The sequence below is a fragment of the Biomphalaria glabrata genome, chromosome 16 (genome assembly GCF_947242115.1).
Source record: "Biomphalaria glabrata chromosome 16, xgBioGlab47.1, whole genome shotgun sequence".
Taxonomy (NCBI): domain Eukaryota; kingdom Metazoa; phylum Mollusca; class Gastropoda; family Planorbidae; genus Biomphalaria; species Biomphalaria glabrata.
Genome location: NC_074726.1, coordinates 29,519,303 through 29,537,100, shown reverse-complemented (window position 1 = coordinate 29,537,100; position 17,798 = coordinate 29,519,303). Strand labels below are relative to the sequence as shown.

The 17,798-nt window shown below is 40.8% G+C and overlaps 1 protein-coding gene across 7 annotated transcripts in view; it reads left to right on the top strand.

The window, feature by feature from the left end:
- LOC106055533 (neurabin-1-like) overlaps positions 1–17,798 on the top strand; it is a 143,433-nt gene that overhangs the window by 54,760 nt on the left and 70,875 nt on the right. For all 7 annotated transcript variants that reach the window (XM_056014538.1, XM_056014537.1, XM_056014539.1 and 4 more), the window contains exon 5: positions 494–2,794. In XM_056014538.1, the coding sequence (XP_055870513.1) occupies positions 498–2,794 (2,297 nt within the window). In that variant the 5' untranslated portion in view covers positions 494–497. The remainder of the gene's footprint in view (positions 1–493; positions 2,795–17,798) is intronic.

Below are 17,798 nucleotides of genomic sequence, written 5' to 3'. Positions count from 1 at the left end.
AAACAAACATTTTATATGCTTAATAAAGATTGATGAAAAAGGAGATAGAATATATAAAGGGCTGGGTTTCAAAATATATCAAGGGCTGGGTTTCAAAATATATCAAGAGTTGGGTTTGCTGTTCATTGTGAATTTCATGCAGATTGTAGAGAACTGATATGGTTTTTGGAGAAAGAATCAGTTTGATATAGTCATTTTTTCTTTGCCAATGGGCATGACTGAAAAGACAGTATAGAAAACGTAGATAATGTCAGATAAGTTTTTATGTGTATTGGCAGGTTTTAGAGTTTGGTGGACTCAGGGGTGCCCTAAAAATCCTGAAATTCAAAATTCCTGTCTTCACTGAGACTCGAATCCAGGACCCCAGGTTTGGAAGCCAACGGGCTTAACCACTTGGTCACTGTGCATCCCTCTCCTACAATTTGAATTTTAAAGTTCAAAAATGTGTAAGAAATTATGGTATTTTAAAAAATTTATTTTCTTTCTTTGACAGTATCATGGCTCAGTCTAGCACAGTAGATACAAGGTTAGAAGTTCTGGCTGCTAGCCGTGCCCGCAGCGGCCTTACAAGGATGGAGGATGTGGAGAATGTGGCGCCTCCAGATGGGAAGAACTCCTCTCAGTTTCTCTCCATTCAGAAGAGGTTTCAGGAAAAGGATGCTGGGCAGGTTTCCAAACCTGCACCTAATCAGCTCTTTAGTTCCAGTGTTAGTAAAATAAAAGAAAGGTTTCAGCAGACGTCGGATGGTTTGGGGGAGGTTCATCATGTCACCCACGTCCACACTCCATTTCAGCCCCCGCAGGTCCGGAACTACGACAGTGGAGATAGGTCCCCCGATGCCAAGAAGCAGAGAGCAAACGACACACATATACAGGGCTTAGCGCCAGCACTAGACCCGAAGAGGAGGGCATCCTCATTGGAGAACACTTTGGCGGCTTCGTCCATGCCACATCATCATCACCCAAACTTTACACCGCCACTGTCTCCACCCCAGAGACAAGCGTCGGTCCCACAAACATCAGCGTCCCATTTCGGTGTCTCTCTTGAAACCAAGCGAAAAAAATCTGACCCTCGCACCTCGGCTTCTGATAATGCAGTCTCCCATTCCGAGCCATCCCTTGTCGAGGCAACCAGTCATGTTCAGAGATTCAACTATACTAGAGCTCTTTTTGCAAGGATGGAGGAGGAGACCATCCGTGCCCAAGAGCGAGAAAAGATTATGAGAAGGAAGGCTTCGCCGTCGAGATTTATGTCTGGCACGCCGTCTCCGCTGTTGTCTCCTACAGCTGTCTCCCCAGTTCAGGAAAGCAAAAGGTTTCCCTCTTTCAAAGATCAACAGCAGGCTTCCCGAAGGTCAAAGTCTTTGCCTGATGTTACCACCATGTCCCACGAACCTGTTGGAACCACTGCGTCTGAGTCTTTCAAACACTTTCAAGAGCTAGAAAAAGCTGACAGGCCAAAGGCTGACCACAAGACTGTTCAAAGCCGAACTCAGTTTGCCTCGTCGGTATCACATTCATTAGCTCAACAGCAACATAACGGCGAGGATGGTTCATTTACTAAAGACGAGGTATTGCGAACAAACAGGAAGAGTAGACGAGAAGACAGTGGTGACCGCTCGGGCAAATACTTTAACAATGTTGATGCATTTAAAGCCTTGGCTGATGTCTTGGATGACAAGACTGGGCCCTTTGTCGAAGATGACCATTCTCAGCAGAAAAAGAATGTTTCTGACAGTGATGCCAGCACGTCCGAGTCTGCATCACCGCCGACAACTCTTCCACACAGTTCCAGGTTAGAGCATTCCAGCAGGCCGGCTAACCGAAACCGAGCTCAAGCGTCAGGGCTTTCATCCTCCGCACATTCCAAAACCTCTGCGTCCAGCAGAGACAGTGATAGTGAACTCAATATTTCCCCCACCGTGACCTCTCCAAAGGTCACATCCCCGACCTCGTCATCGACTGGTGTGATAAGAAGGCAGCGGAGGAAACCTTCCATCGAGCAGGCAGAAGAGATGGAAAAAAAGAGACTAAGCAAAGAAGAAATCGAAGCAGCCATCGAGAAGGCTGACAGTTATTTAGCTAACCTGGACTCTGGGGTCAAACCCGAAACAGTGAAGGTAGAGAGAGCCTCACGGAGGAGTCAGAGCCATCAAGAAGCTGCTGCAGCAAGACGAAAATTTTTGTATGGGGACGACGCTGCGGAGTCTCCTTTGCCACCTGGGAATGAAGCAGACGTGAAAAAGGAAGATGCTGAGCCTGAAGAGCCCAGCCGTCAGTTAGACACAACGCAGGAATCATCGACAGAATCAAAACAAGACGATTTATTTCTGGATATATCATCTTCATCTGGACTACCCTCTCCACTCCCTGACCTTTCTGCCTCTCAGTATGTCCAGCTTAGGTCGTTGGCCTCCTCATCCACCGTCAGCCTGTCGGATGTGACCCCTGACACCCCTCCACCGTCGTACCACGAGGCCACCTCCATGCGCTCTTCTCAGAAAGCCCTTCTGGCGCAGCAGCCTCCGGGCGGCACTGATTCACTGGGTAGGCCAGTGCCCATTCCACGGAGGGTGGCTCCGCCGCCTCCTCTGCCGGCCAAGCCTCCGACGGCTGCGAGGCAGGTGAGCAATAATGATTCTGCCGTGCCCCCTCCAGCACCAGAGCCTGGATCAGTGGAATACTTGCGTGATTTGGATACTGTTGTGGGAAGTAGGAATGCAATCCTTCTGGATTCGGATATTGTGGATGATTTAATACTTCCAGAAGAGCATATAGCTCGGCATGAGGAAAAGTAAGTACTCTTTTTTTTTTTTACCTCTGTCTTACAGTAGCAACACTGGTAGTATCACACCTTTTTTACCTCTGTCTTACTGTAGCAACACTGGTAGTATCACACCTTCATCTATCCCTTAAGTCTGTTTTACCATTGGGGCACCACGCAAGATTTGTCAACCGTCTTTCTCCATTCTTCTCTCCCTTTTGCTTTGGAAAGAACCTCTTTCAATGGCAGGCCCGTCCATTCTTTTATGTTGTCTTCTCATTGCTTTCTCTGCCTTCTTTTTCCTGGTACTGTTCCCTGAAGGAAGGTCTTTGCTAGCCCCGAGGACCTTGTAATATGGCCATAGAGTTTAAGTTTCTGTTGTTTTTTTTTTACAAAACTTAAGCAGGTCACCATGGGGTCCAATCGCTGTAGTAACCCTGTCTCTGATCTCTTTGTCATGTGGTCTTTAAAAACTCAACTCAAGCCATTCCTCTGAAGTCTTATTCATTTTTATTTATGAGCCTTTGACCTAACAGGTGTACATAGGCAAGAAACCATTTCTTATCACTATTGATAGTATTTTATTTGTAACTCTGTACACAGGCAAAAAGCCATATTTATTACTATTGATAGTGTTTGATGTGTAACTCAACACTTTAATTGTATATTGAAAATAATAATTGTCTCCATTTCATTAACTTGTAAACATTTGTTTCATTTCTATATATTCTATAGAAACAAAAAAAGTTTTGAGATTTTGTTGGTTTAAAGTATTTTCTTCTCTATCAATAATAATAAAAAAATCAATAACACTCAAACCAAAAACAACTTTTAACATTGCAAGAAGGTTTAGAAAATAATTTCCTTAGCTCAGCGTTTGCTAAACTGTGTTCCCCGGAACCCTAGTGTTCCCCAGAACCCTAGTGTTCCCCTAGACCTGAATAGGAATTCCACAACATAATGGAATAATTAACTAGGTAGGCCACCATGCGAATTAATCTCTCTATAAAATAAGTACAAAAATAAGGATAGAGTTCCGCTGATATTAATCTCTCTATAAAATAAGTACAAAAATAAGGATAGAGTTCCGCTGAAAACTCAGTATGTGTGAAGTCCCACTAGCAGGACTAGGAGAGATCTCTTGTAATTGGATTACAAAGACACAATAATTTGTTATGTTTTGAGATCGCTGTCACTTTAGTGAGGTCTACATCTATAATATAGTGAGGTCTACATCTTTAATATAGTGAGGTCTATGTCTATAATATAGTGAGGTCTACATCTATAATATAGTGAGGTCTATGTCTATAATATAGTGAGGTCTACATCTATAATATAGTGCGGTCTATGTCTATAATATAGTGAGGTCTACATCTATAATATAGTGAGGTCTACATCTATAATATAGTGAGGTCTACATCTTTAATATAGTGAGGTCTATGTCTATAATATAGTGAGGTCTACATCTATAATATAGTGAGGTCTACATCTATAATATAGTGAGGTCTATGTCTATAATATAGTGAGGTCTACTTCTATAATATAGTGCGGTCTACATCTATAATATAGTGAGGTCTACGTCTATAATATAGTGAGGTCTACATCTATAATATAGTGAGGTCTACGTCTACTTACTTCCCTCTCTTCCGGGGCGCTGCACAGCAGGCGACCTGATTATACTGGACTCTTTTTTCTAATTTTTTTTTCTGTTAATATTTCATGTAATTTGTTACTACTCAATGTTTCAATGGATGTGCACTGTGTCTTTTGGATTCTAATGTTGGTATGGATTTTATTTTGTGTGGAAACGTGTATTTCAGTGGAGTTTTGTGGTAAGACGCTTGACAGTATGGACAACACACCCGCCATCTTGGAACCTAATAACGAGCCTAAGCCCAAGGCTTTTACCGAACAAATCCCTAGCGCAAAACGTAAGAAGAGAGGACGTAGAGGAGGAATACGAGTTAAGTGTAGAAGAAGAGGACAAAGAGGCTTCCTACCACCCATCGTAACAGGCAATGTTAGGTCTTTACAAAATAAGATGGAAGAATTAACAGGTTGCTGTGAACATTTGTATCAATTTAGAGAGTGTTCCTTAATGTGTTTCACTGAAACCTGGCTCAATGATACGATACCCGACTCTTCTGTTGATCTCGATAAATTTTACGTTTATAGAGCAGACAGAACAATTAATAGTGGAAAGTCAAAAGGAGGAGGACTCGCAATCTATATAAACAAGGAATACTGCAACGCCAATAATGTGAACATCAGGAATAAAATTTGTGACCCTAACATTGAACTTATGTGTGTCACACTTAGGCCCTACTACTTGCCTAGAGAATTCACCCAGGTGTGTGTTGTTGTTGTGTACATACCACCGACGGCTGACACAGCGACTGCGTCGGAAATAATTTTTGATGTGTTACACAATGTACAATCAAAACACCCGGACTCTGTTTGTATCGTAACTGGAGATTTCAACAACCTAAACATTGACAACACACTGTCAAACTATTGCCAGTATGTCTCCCTCCCCACAAGGCAGGGCAGAACGCTCGACAAATGCTACGTAAACATTAAGCAGGCTTACAAATGTAAAAGTTTGTTCCCACTTGGAGAATCTGACCATGTATTACTCCATCTTATACCAAATTACAAACCTACTCTTAAAACTACAAAGAGAGTTATAAAAACGGTCAAGATGTGGTCTGAAGAGGCTGTAGAAAAACTACGAGGATACGTTGAGAAAACTAACTGGGAAATCTTTATTGAGAACTGTCCAGACATAAACGAACTAACAGAAACTGTTACCTCATATCTATCATTCTGCGAGGAGTTAACAATTCCAACAAAAACAATACAAGTCTATGGAAACAATAAGCCCTGGATGACCAAAAAAATCAAACACCTTATTACTGAAAAGAAAACAAAGTATAAGGCTAGCAACGAAGAGTTTATAAATGCTAAAAATAAACTGAGAAAAGCAATAATTGAAGGGAAAAAAACATACAAAGAAAAAATTGAGAATTTCTTTGCAAAGAACAACTCAAAACAATGCTGGGAGGGATTAAAGAAAATAACAGGCTGCGCCTCAAAACGAAAACAAATTTTAGTGGCTGATGATGAGAAATTCGCCAACGAACTAAATTATTTCTATTCTCGTTTTGACAAAGAAGATTTTGTTGAACTACACAAAGAACTTTTAAACACTCTGTCCAAAGGAAAACAAGAGCCCTACGTCAATTTTGTAACGGAGGATGAAGTGACATTGTTATTTAAGAGAGTATGTAACAAAAGCTTGTGGACCGGACAAAATTAGTGGCAAGCTGATCAAGCTATGTGCGGAGCAAATTTCTTCTATCTTCTGTCATATCTTTAACCAGTCATTGCAAACGTGCGTAATTCCAAACATCTGGAAAACTTCAGAAATCATACCAGTGCCTAAGAAACCAAAAATAGATTGCTTAAATGATTTCCGCCCAGTAGCACTAACACCTATTGTTATGAAATGTTTTGAAAAATATATTCTTAAACAACTTGTAGCAAAAGTCAATAACAGCCTAGACCCTCACCAATTTGCATACAAAGCAGCTAGAGGAACTGAGGATGCCATTCTATTGCTTTTGGACCAGCTTTATAAGCATCTCGATATACCCAAAACATATGCACGAGTCCTCTTCGTAGATTTCTCCTCGGCTTTCAATACCATACAGCCACATCTAATGATAAACAAACTGAGTAACTTAAATGTAAGCCCTTACTTGCAAGCATGGGTTCTAAACTTTTTAACCCAACGGCCCCAGTATGTTAAAGTCAACAACACCAAATCGTCAACTCGAGTACTATGTACGGGTGCTCCACAAGGTTGTGTACTTTCTCCTGTGCTATACACTCTTTACACTAATGACATAAGAAGCATCTATGACTCAGTTAAACTCATTAAATTCGCTGATGATACTGCCATAGTCGGTCTTATTTCAGGAGACGAAACTCAGTATCGAAGCTCGATAGAAGAGTTTACAAACTGGTGCACCGACAACTTTCTAGAACTGAATGTAACAAAAACTAAAGAACTTATAATAGATTTTAGAAAGAAAAAACAAACTATACGTGAACTGCAAATAAACACTACATCTATAGAACAAGTAAAGGCATATAAATATCTAGGCATTATCATCAACAACAAGCTTTCATGGGAAGACCACCTTGGAACTCTGACAAAGAAAACAGCCCAGCGACTCTTTTTTCTATACAAACTCAACAGTTTTAAATTAAACAAGAAGATCCTTGAGACATTTTACGGCGCGACAGTACAAAATCTGCTAACATACGGAATAAGTTGTTGGCAAGGCAACGCCTCATCTAAACTGTTGCAACGTCTAGAAAACATCATTAAAAAAGCATCAAAAATTACACTCACAACATTACCACATTTAAAGGAACTTTTTGAACAAACGTGCCTAAGAAAAATCGAAAAAATCTTGGAAGACAACGGCCACCCGCTCCATCAGAACTACGCCAGGTCGTCGCGAAGTGGGCGACTGCTGTCAATCAAAACAAGAACGGAGCGGTACAAAAACTCGTTCGTACCTCACTCGGTCAGACTCTATCACCGCCACTCATTGATCAGGGAACATGAAATGCACCAAGATACCTGTGTGTAGTCGCTGAATGAACTCTTTATGTTGTCTGTTGTATTTATGTGTATTTTTCTGTTGTGTTGTCTTTATATGAGAAACGAGTCCTTGTAATCACAACAAATTTCCGTAAGGATCAATAAAGCAGTCTTAGTCTTAGTCTTAGTCTATAATATAGTGAGGTCTACGTCTATAATACAGTGAGGTCTACATCTATAATATAGTGAGGTCTACATCTATAATATAGTGAGGTCTACGTCTATAATATAGTGAGGTCTACATCTATAATATAGTGAGGTCTATGTCTATAATATAGTGATGTCTACTTCTATAATATAGTGCGGTCTACATCTATAATATAGTGAGGTATACGTCTATAATATAGTGAGGTCTACGTCTATAATTTAGTGAGGTCTACGTCTATAATATAGTGAGGTCTATATTTATAATACAGTGAGGTCTACGTCTATAATATAGTGCGGTCTACATCTATAATATAGTGAGGTCTACGTCTATAATATAGTGAGGTCTACATCTATAATATAGTGAGGTCTACCTAATATAAAAATATTTTGGAAAAGTGCACACTAAATCCTATTTTGAATTTTAGATTCATTTTTAGACAAAGGTCCTGTTATACACTCGCTTCATTCATTTTATTGAACAAGATTTTTGTGGATTTCTTAAGACAGTAAAGATGAATTGTTGTCTTCCGTATGTTTCACTCCCAAGCTTATCCAGGCGTTCATCTGGTCATCCTCGTCTGTTGTAATGAGAGATTTTAACGCTACTAAGTCATTAGTCTCTAGTGGACCCTGCATGCTATTATTGCGTTAGGAAAGGTCTATAACGTACGTTGTGTCCTAACCCCTGGATTGTCTTTATATCGTTGAGGGAAGGTTTACATTTGTACACTGTTTGTACTTTAATGTTGGCTAAATTGTTGCTTCTTTTTTTATCGTCTTCCCTGGAGAGTGCCTCTCCTATGTTTGGAAGTGGTGAGGATTAACCTCATTGTTTTTTGTTCTTTTATGGATTTTTTTTTTTGCACTAAGACACGCGAATGGGGGGGGGGGCAGGGTAAATGTGTCAGTCTTAAATAATCTCATCAAATTACCCCCCCCCCCCCCCCCAAACCAAAAAAAAAAGGGGGGGGGGGTAAAGTCTCACTTGTTAAGGGAGACAACCAAACATTTTTTATGTAGCGACATTATTTACTGAGTTACGAGCCTTTTCAGTTCTCGACCATAGAACGAAAATATGCAGCGCTAACAAGTGCATGTTCGGAGCGAAATAAATCTAGCAGCCAGGTGAATCCTGGAGGCTTGTACAAAGAATGGTCGTATCTTGATGAGAAAGGTAGACTACTACTGAGCTCGCTCTTCAATGCTGTTGTCAGGGCCGGTCTTAGATGATGGGAGGCCCTGGGCAAAGTGAATTTGGTGGCCCCAAACGAAATAGAAAGAAAAAAAAATGAACTAAAATTACGCAATTTGTTAAGAGTTTAGTGTGCTCCCACAATAACGCTGAGGACACGTTTCGCCCCGACCCCCACCAATCGGAGGGCGGCTGCCTAAGGCCGGCCCTGCTGTTGTAGCTAGAAGTGTGATAAAACTTTGATAACTTGGATAATTCCATTGTAGAAAAACAAGTTTAAAAAATCTGCCCTTTAGGCGTGTTGCCTGTTTGGTTCACATACAACCGTTCACCCCATTATGATACCAAGATGTGAAATTTTTACCAGACGATCTAGTTGTCGGACTTGTTTGTTATTTTTTTACTTTATGGAACGATTATGTTTTGTCGTCTATATAAACATATAGACCCGATTCTTTATTCATTTTCTCCTGACATCTCTTATCTTATATATTGTTCCCATATAATTATCCGAGGCTTGTTCTCTCCCCTTGCGTTTATCTGTAGTCAACAGTTCATTCACAACTCTTAAAACTCTTTTTTTTTTTTTACAAAGCTTATATCAACTCTGTCTATCTGTATAGCAAACAATTTAAACCTGTTTTTTTTTATTTCTCGGATGAAGTTAAAACTTTGCACCATAGTCCCCCTAAGATAAGCTTTGATTTTTAAAGAGTATTCTTTTTTCTATTGCTTGTTGTTTAATTGAGATAGAAGAGTTCTGTAATGACTTTCAAACTTTGATCTCATTAAATGCTTAGATGTATTATATTATGCACTCAATGCTGTGCCGTGTTTAAGAATCACGTAAAATACACTCTATACTACAATGATACAATTCAATAGAGTCAATAATGGTAACACAATGCCCGCAAATCGTTTCCAAACAACCCCCCAAAAAAAATAAAAATCCTTGACCTTGATGGCTACATGAAGGCCGCGTTATGGACATCAGGGTTCTCCCTCGAGAGCTGTCAAAGCAACGAAATATGAAGAGAGGAAGTGGGCTGTCCAGACACAAGTGTGAGTCACGGCATTTAGTCTGAAGCGCTCACTCTTGGAGCCCAATACACCAGGTAGAAAAGAGGCGGGGGTGTCAAAAATGTTTTTAGCTTTGAATCACTTCATGGCATCCAGACGTATGGAAAACAATCGCCGTTACTTTAACTGCCACCGTGTCGACTTGCGAAACATTGCATCAAACGCATTGATTAGAAGGGGAAGTTTGTGTTGCACATAAACTCAAAGACGGCCCCTGCGGATTCACGTAAGTCATACATTACATGACACATGACACACAATCGTATTCATAACACTGATAAAGTAATATAGGATAAGATAATTTTTACTGGTCCAATCAATTGGAAATTCGGTTTGACTACAAGTGACCACCTCAGCGTAAACTACCGTAACAATAACAATATAGATGCAAATTAGTTTCCGGGACAGACTTCGCAGAAATAAAATCTACATTTGGGTCGATTTCTTTTGTAAATTTGTTTAAAGATAAATAAAACTGTCTCTAAGTCTTGTTTTGACAAATATTTGACTTAGTACGTAGTACTATATGCCTAGTAAAAATAAGGTCTATAGGGCAGATGATGTCAAGGTCATCTGTTTCTGTGTCCCACGGTTAACAAGGGTGTCATGTTGCCAGCACTACGACCAACCGCCTTTACTTCCCCCCCAACTAACGCCTGGTATCCAATAGAGCTGGGTCTTCACCAGGATTCGAACCCGGGACCCCTCGGCTCAGAAGCCGAGCGCTTTACCACTCAGCCACATCGCCTCCGTATTTGCCTAGAAATGTTATGAAAACTTCGACTTCAAGGACCTAACATCTATGTGAAGGACCTACCAACTATCTCTTAGATTTGTAGATAGTGGTAAGCTAAGGTCAGACCTTAGCATAGTAATAATCTTAGGTCATACCTCATGCTACTAGAGCTAGATGGAATATATTTATAGAACCAGTGCTTGTTTGAAAATACTTGTTAAATAAAACAATGGGCATGAATTCCGTTGAGATACCATTGTCTTGAAAGGATGTCTTGAACGGATGTCTTGAACTAATGTCTTGAAAGGATGTCTTGAAAGGATGTCTTGAACGGATGTCTTGAACGGATGTCTTGAACGGATGTCTTGAACTAATGTCTTGAAAGGATGTCTTGAACGGATGTATTGAACGGATGTCTTGAACTAATGTCTTGAAAGGATGTCTTGAACGGATGTCTTGAACTAATGTCTTGAACGGATGTCTTGAACTAATGTCTTGAACGGATGTCTTGAACTCATGTCTTCAAAGGATGTCTTGAACTAATGTCTTGAACGGATGTCTTGAACTAATGTCTTGAACGGATGTCTTGAACGGCGTCACGGAAACCAAGGGCCAGTGTTACTTTGCTGTGTTATTTTATGGCATTTATTTGATACATTTAGAATTCAGCTAAGACCGAGACGTCTATGGGAGGAATAGGGCCGCGTGGGGAATGGGAGGTGGGGAAGAAGCGGTAGTGCTGATGTTGACTCCCCGCCCTCCCCCCGGTGTTTATGTAGCACCTTTCTGTTAACTTAGTTGTTGGGAGTAGGAGATATCAAAATTGACTTTTACTGAGACAACTTCTGGCTCCACCCCCCGCCCCCTCCCTCCTCCTCTCCATCTCATCTCTTTGTCTTCCCTCCTCATTTTTCGCTTCAATGCCTCCTGTGAGATGTCCGGGGGGGGGGGGGGAGGTGTAGAAGCGTGAGCGAATAGTGTGTGCTTTTGCGTGCGCGTGCGGAGTAGGGGTTGGATGAGTGTTAAGGTATCATTAAGAACAGGCCGTGGTGACTAACAACTCTCCCCACCCCCCCGCTTTGGACTAACTCGTGGAGAGGGAGGTGGGTGGTGGTGGTGGTGGTGTGTGTGTGTTCACGCTGTGAACGTGCATTTCTTCCCTGGCCAGTCGTGAGGTCAGGTCAGACCGAGGCTAGAGGTACGTACGTTCACTGTTTTTCTTTTACCTGTCTGTTGTGTCTGTCTATTTATGTGTTGTCAATATTTTGGTGTGTACAAGAATATTGTTTTCTTTTAATTCCCACAGTCTATTTTTAACAGCTGTCGTATTTGGGGGCGGGGGGCGTTATTGCGTTTATCTGTGACGTTTACACATCATATTAACAGTCCGATTACAACATTTTTGCTTTCTTATTTTTTCGGTGATTAAAATAAAAGTATATATTTGTACCAAAAGTGCCATCTTTTTTTTTACTTTAAGACTTAAAAACGGATTTACTGCTACAGGGGTGAACGACTGTATAGAAAATACAATCAACATGCACGTGACCGTGCGGGACCAAGTAAAAACGAATGACGCTTGAGGGAAGTGGGAGAAATAAGATGTACAGTGACTTATCAAAAGCTTTGTTATTACTTTTTTTGCAAATGAGTAAGCTTAGAGGTTTGAAAAGTGCAGCACTAATTATCCTTATTATTCACACTTGCTGTCCGGATGACCAGGAGATAATGCAAACTCTTTTCAAAAAATGGACACATGTCCACCTTTTTTTTCCTCCTTTCAAAGTCTGTTCGTGTCAATGATGGTTGGGTTCTTAATACGATGCACATGTTAGTTTTTGAGTTTGGGAGTGCGACTGTGCCTCGTGGGCCGCCTACGAGTTTGTGAGTTACACTAGGTGTAACATCATTTAAAAGTTCTGGCCCCACATCAACAGATCTTGATTGTCTTAATTGTTCTTTTTGCTATAGAAGGCTGGCCCGGTCACGTGGTGTGCGCTCTGGGTCGTCGTCTCGATAGTCCCAGGTTCGATCTTGTCCATCGCCAACCCCCACCCCGCCGTCCTGAGGAAGGTTTGATCTAGGTCTTTGGATGTCAAAAGTAAAAGTTCCACTTTCAGACCTTAAATTCTGTTTGGGTAGATGTCGTAAAGGCCATCTATTTCTGTGGTCCACAGTTTACGAGGGTGTCATGTGGCCAGCACAATGACCAACCGCCTTTACTTTTCAGTGCCAACCAATCTGTCTGTGCTGTGTAGACGCAGCGGCTGGTGAGTGCCAACCAATCTGTCTGTGCTGCGTAGACACAGCGGCTAGTCAGTGCCAACCAATCTGTACTGTGTAGACACAGCAGCTAGTCAGTGCCAACCAATCTGTCTGTACTGCGTAGACACAGCAGCTAGTCAGTGCCAACCAATCAGTACTGTGTAGACACAGCAGCTAGTCAGTGCCAACCAATCTGTACTGTGTAGACACAGCAGCTAGTCAGTGCCAACCAATCTGCCTGTACTGCGTAGACACAGCAGCTAGTCAGTGCCAACCAATCTGTCTGTGCTGCGTAGACACAGCAGCTAGTCAGTGCCAACCAATCTGTCTGTGCTGCGTAGACACAGCAGCTAGTCAGTGCCAACCAATCTGTCTGTGCTGCGTAGACACAGCAGCTAGTCAGTGCCAACCAATCTGTCTGTGCTGCGTAGACACAGCAGCTAGTCAGTGCCAACCAATCTGTCTGTGCTGCGTAGACACAGCAGCTAGTCAGTGCCAACCAATCTGTCTGTGTTGTGTAGACACAGCAGCTAGCCAGTGCCAACCAATCTGTCTGTGCTGCGTAGACACAGCAGCTAGTCAGTGCCAACCAATCTGTCTGTGCTGTGTAGACACAGCAGCTAGTCAGTGCCAACCAATCTGTCTGTACTGTGTAGACACAGCAAAAAGAAAACAGCCAAGAAAGTAGGATGAAAGGAGCACAAGATCTCTCAGTTGTGGAATATTCCCAGGCAAGGAAAAAAAAAAGATTTTCTTTAAAAAACATTTTTTGTTTGTGTTTTTTACTGAGTCTTTTTTTTTTTGTTCAAATAGTTTTTCTAAACTTTTTCGTTTGATGATCAAAGCTTCGCAACACTTCACTAAAACAGACGTCTCGCTTTGATTCGACTTAATTCAGAGTCAATGATGTTTTGTATTGGTGAGAATAAGCATGGCTATTTTTATTTGAAAGAAGAATCATTTTATTGGATCGTATTTAGTTTGGTTTAGTCCGGTACTTTGACATAACTTATAACTTATTTATGGTATGTGTCAGTTTTGACATACCTTATTTATGGTATGTGTCAGTTTTGACATAACTTATTTATGGTATGTGTCAGTTTTGACATAACTTATTTATGGTATGTGTCAGTTTTGACATAACTTATTTATGGTATGTGTCAGTTTTGACATAACATATTTATGCTATGTGTCAGTGGCGCAGCACCACATTTCACGAGTAATAGTTTTACCTCACACAATTCAGTGACGTGAGTTGTTTCATGACACTCAATGTTTGTATCTCTTCTTAATAAACTTAAACTCTCGCGGCCCCAGTGGGCCCTTAGTTGTCATTGGCCAGGGCCAAATAAACCGAGACCAATCGTCATAGAAGGCCTAAACATTGACCTGCAGCGTCACAACCTCTGGGCAGTGGAGACCAATAGCTCTTTGCCACGTCACAGGTCTGTACGAAGAGCTATTGGTCTACTCTGCCCACATGTTGGTACGTCGCAAGTGTGTACGAAGAGCTATTGGTCTACTCTGCCCACATGTTGGTACGTCGCAGGTGTGTACGAAGAGCTATTGGTCTACTCTGCCCACATGTTGCTACGTCGCAGGTCAGTGTTCAGGCCTTCTATAAACGAATCGTCTCGAATGAACCTTCCCTCGCGCCGTGGTTGCTACACCTCTGGTAAACGTCTCATCAAATTGCCCAGTGTGTACACACATAGACATCTATTCAAAGTGCATCAACCCGTCATTAAGGTGTTTCTTAGACCGTCGGTCTTGTTTCTGTTTAAGTCTAGCCAGGTTCAGTGAAGTCCCTGGTCAAGGCTGCCTTGTTTGAAGTTGATCAAGCGTGAACACACACACACTCAAGAAATAACACATTTACTGTTTGGAGAACATCACCGAAAGAAATACACCAATCTATATCTAGAGCCATCAGGGGCGGCTGATGAGAAAATATTGAGGTGGTACCTAGGGCGAAATCTGTCATACTGTAACATTATATTATCCATGTACTTTTACTAGACGCGGTGGCTGAGCGGTAAAACGCTTGGCTTCCGAAACGTGGTCCGTGATTCGAATCCTGGTGAAGACTGGGATTTTCAATTTCCGAATCTTCGGGCTCCTCTGAGTCCGCCCAGCACTAATGGGTACCTGTCACTACCTGACATTAGTTGGGGAAAAGTAAAGGCGGTTGGTCGTTGTGCTGGCCACGTGACATCCTTGTTAACCGTAGGCCACAGAAACAGACGACCTTTATATCATCTGCCCTATAGATGACAAGGTCTGAAAAAGGGGGAGAATTTTGTTTTTTACTTTTACTAGAATATAACCTATGTACTCCTTGATATTATAGCCCTACATTGTAAAGGGGGAAAAAATACAATAGCGCGTAGAAAGATAGACTTACGTAACATATGTTGAGAACCGTGTCCGAATTATGTCATCACAGTTTTCAGTGACACCAACCTGTCTTTTAAAGACGCTGACTGTTGTCAAGGGGACGAAATGAAGCTTAAACGGTTCATTTACCCTTCAATGTACATGGGGATTGGAAAGCTAAATACCTGGGGACACTAAAATAACTTCGAGCTTCACCTCCTGATGAACATAATAACAGTCATGAATTTTTGAAGTTCGAAGACTAATGAGGAGCTCAGTATTTCACATGGCTGCGCAGGCCCGACTGCGACCTACATATTTTGCCACAATCAGAGCAGACATTACCGTTGTCCGGCGGTGGTCGATTTTGGTCCTATTTTTTTTTTTTTTTGCCGTCTACGTCTGTCATCGGTGGTGGATTTTCTTTTGAACTTGAAAAAAAAAAAAAAAAGATTGTCATGCGGGGAAAGTAACTGGAGGTTGTGTTTACTTTTGGACGGGGCTGTGGTCTAATTAAGATTTTGGTCCACACTTTTGGTTTACTAGACAAAGTCTCGCTTGCAGTTGTTTAATATTTCCAGCGGGGCTACTGAGCTTTTCGAGTTTATATTATAGACCACTGGTTGTTTTGAAGGGCATTTGCCTGCGCATCTGGCCCCCCGTGCGTGAGCGCTTGGTAAGACAGACGCTGACCATCTGTTCCAAGGGATGAAAACCCGTCGCTGTGTCCTAATTCCACCATCACCCCTCACCTTGGGCGTGGGTTTATGTTTGAGGGGGGGGGGGAGGGTCACGGTTTCACCTGCCCGGCCTGTTTTCTTCCTTCCAACTGTCATGAGCTGATGGAAAGATTTCCGGGTCATTTTTTTTTTTTTTTTGGACGAATTCTATGGAACAAGATTGCTTCGTTAGTGTGTGTAGTCACATGATTTGTGTTGGTAAGGTTTTTTAAAAAAAACTGTTTCGTTAGTGTAGTCACATAATTTGTGTTGGTTAGGTTTTTTTTTAAAAACTGTTTCGTTAGTGTAGTCACATAATTTGTGTTGGTTAGGTTTTTTTTTTAAAAACTGTTTCGTTAGTGTAGTCACATAATTTGTGTTGGTTAGGTTTTTTTTTAAAAAACTGTTTTGTTAGTGTAGTCACATGATTTGTGTTGGTTAGTTTTTTTTTTTAAAAAACTGTTTTGTTAGTGTAGTCACATAATTTGTGTTGGTTAGGTTTTTTTTTTTAAAAACTGTTTCGTTAGTGTAGTCACATAATTTGTGTTGGTTAGGTTTTTTTTTTAAAAACTGTTTCGTTAGTGTAGTCACATAATTTGTGTTGCTTAGGTTTTTTTTTAAAAACTGTTTCGTTAGTGTAGTCACATAATTTGTGTTGGTTAGGTTTTTTTTTAAAAAACTGTTTTGTTAGTGTAGTCACATGATTTGTGTTGGTTAGGTTTTTTTTTAAAAACTGTTTCGTTAGTGTAGTCACATAATTTGTGTTGGTTAGGTTTTTTTTTAAAAAACTGTTTTGTTAGTGTAGTCACATGATTTGTGTTGGTTAGTTTTTTTTTTTTAAAACTGTTTTGTTAGTGTAGTCACATGATTTGTGTTGGTTAAGTTTTTTTTTAAAAACTGTTTTGTTAGTGTAGTCACATGATTTATGTTGGTTAGGTTTATTAAAAAAAACTGTTTCGTTAGTGTAGTCATTTGATTTGTGTTGGTTAGGTTTTTTTTTTTTTTTTTTGGTGTTTTTTAAAAACTGTTTCGTTAGGAAAGCACCTGAGTGTCTCAGAGGTTTATGTGTGGCTTTCCTTTGTCTTTCTTAAAAGAGTTAGTTGAATAGCAAGTAGAGTGTCTCAGAGGTTTGTGTGTGGCTTTCCTTTGTCTTTCTTAAAAGAGTTAGTTGAATAGCAAGTAGAGTGTCTCAGAGGTTTGTGTGTGGCTTTCCTTTGTCTTTCTTAAAAGAGTTAGTTGAATAGCAAGTAGAGTGTCTCAGAGGTTTGTGTGTGGCTTTCCTTTGTCTTTCTTAAAAGAGTTAGTTGAATAGCAAGTAGAGTGTCTCAGAGGTTTGTGTGTGGCTTTACTTTGTCTTTCTTAAAAGAGTTAGTTGAATAGCAAGTAGAGTGTCTCAGAGGTTTGTGTGTGGCTTTACTTTGTCTTTCTTAAAAGAGTTAGTTGAATAGCAAGTAGAGTGTCTCAGAGGTTTGTGTGTGGCTTTCCTTTGTCTTTCTTAAAAGAGTTAGTTGAATAGCAAGTAGAGTGTCTCAGAGGTTTGTGTGTGGCTTTACTTTGTCTTTCTTAAAAGAGTTAGTTGAATAGCAAGTAGAGTGTCTCAGAGGTTTGTGTGTGGCTTTACTTTGTCTTTCTTAAAAGAGTTAGTTGAATAGCAAGTAGAGTGTCTCAGAGGTTTGTGTGTGGCTTTACTTTGTCTTTCTTAAAAGAGTTAGTTGAATAGCAAGTAGAGTGTCTCAGAGGTTTGTGTGTGGCTTTACTTTGTCTTTCTTAAAAGAGTTAGTTGAATAGCAAGTAGAGTGTCTCAGAGGTTTGTGTGTGGCTTTACTTTGTCTTTCTTAAAAGAG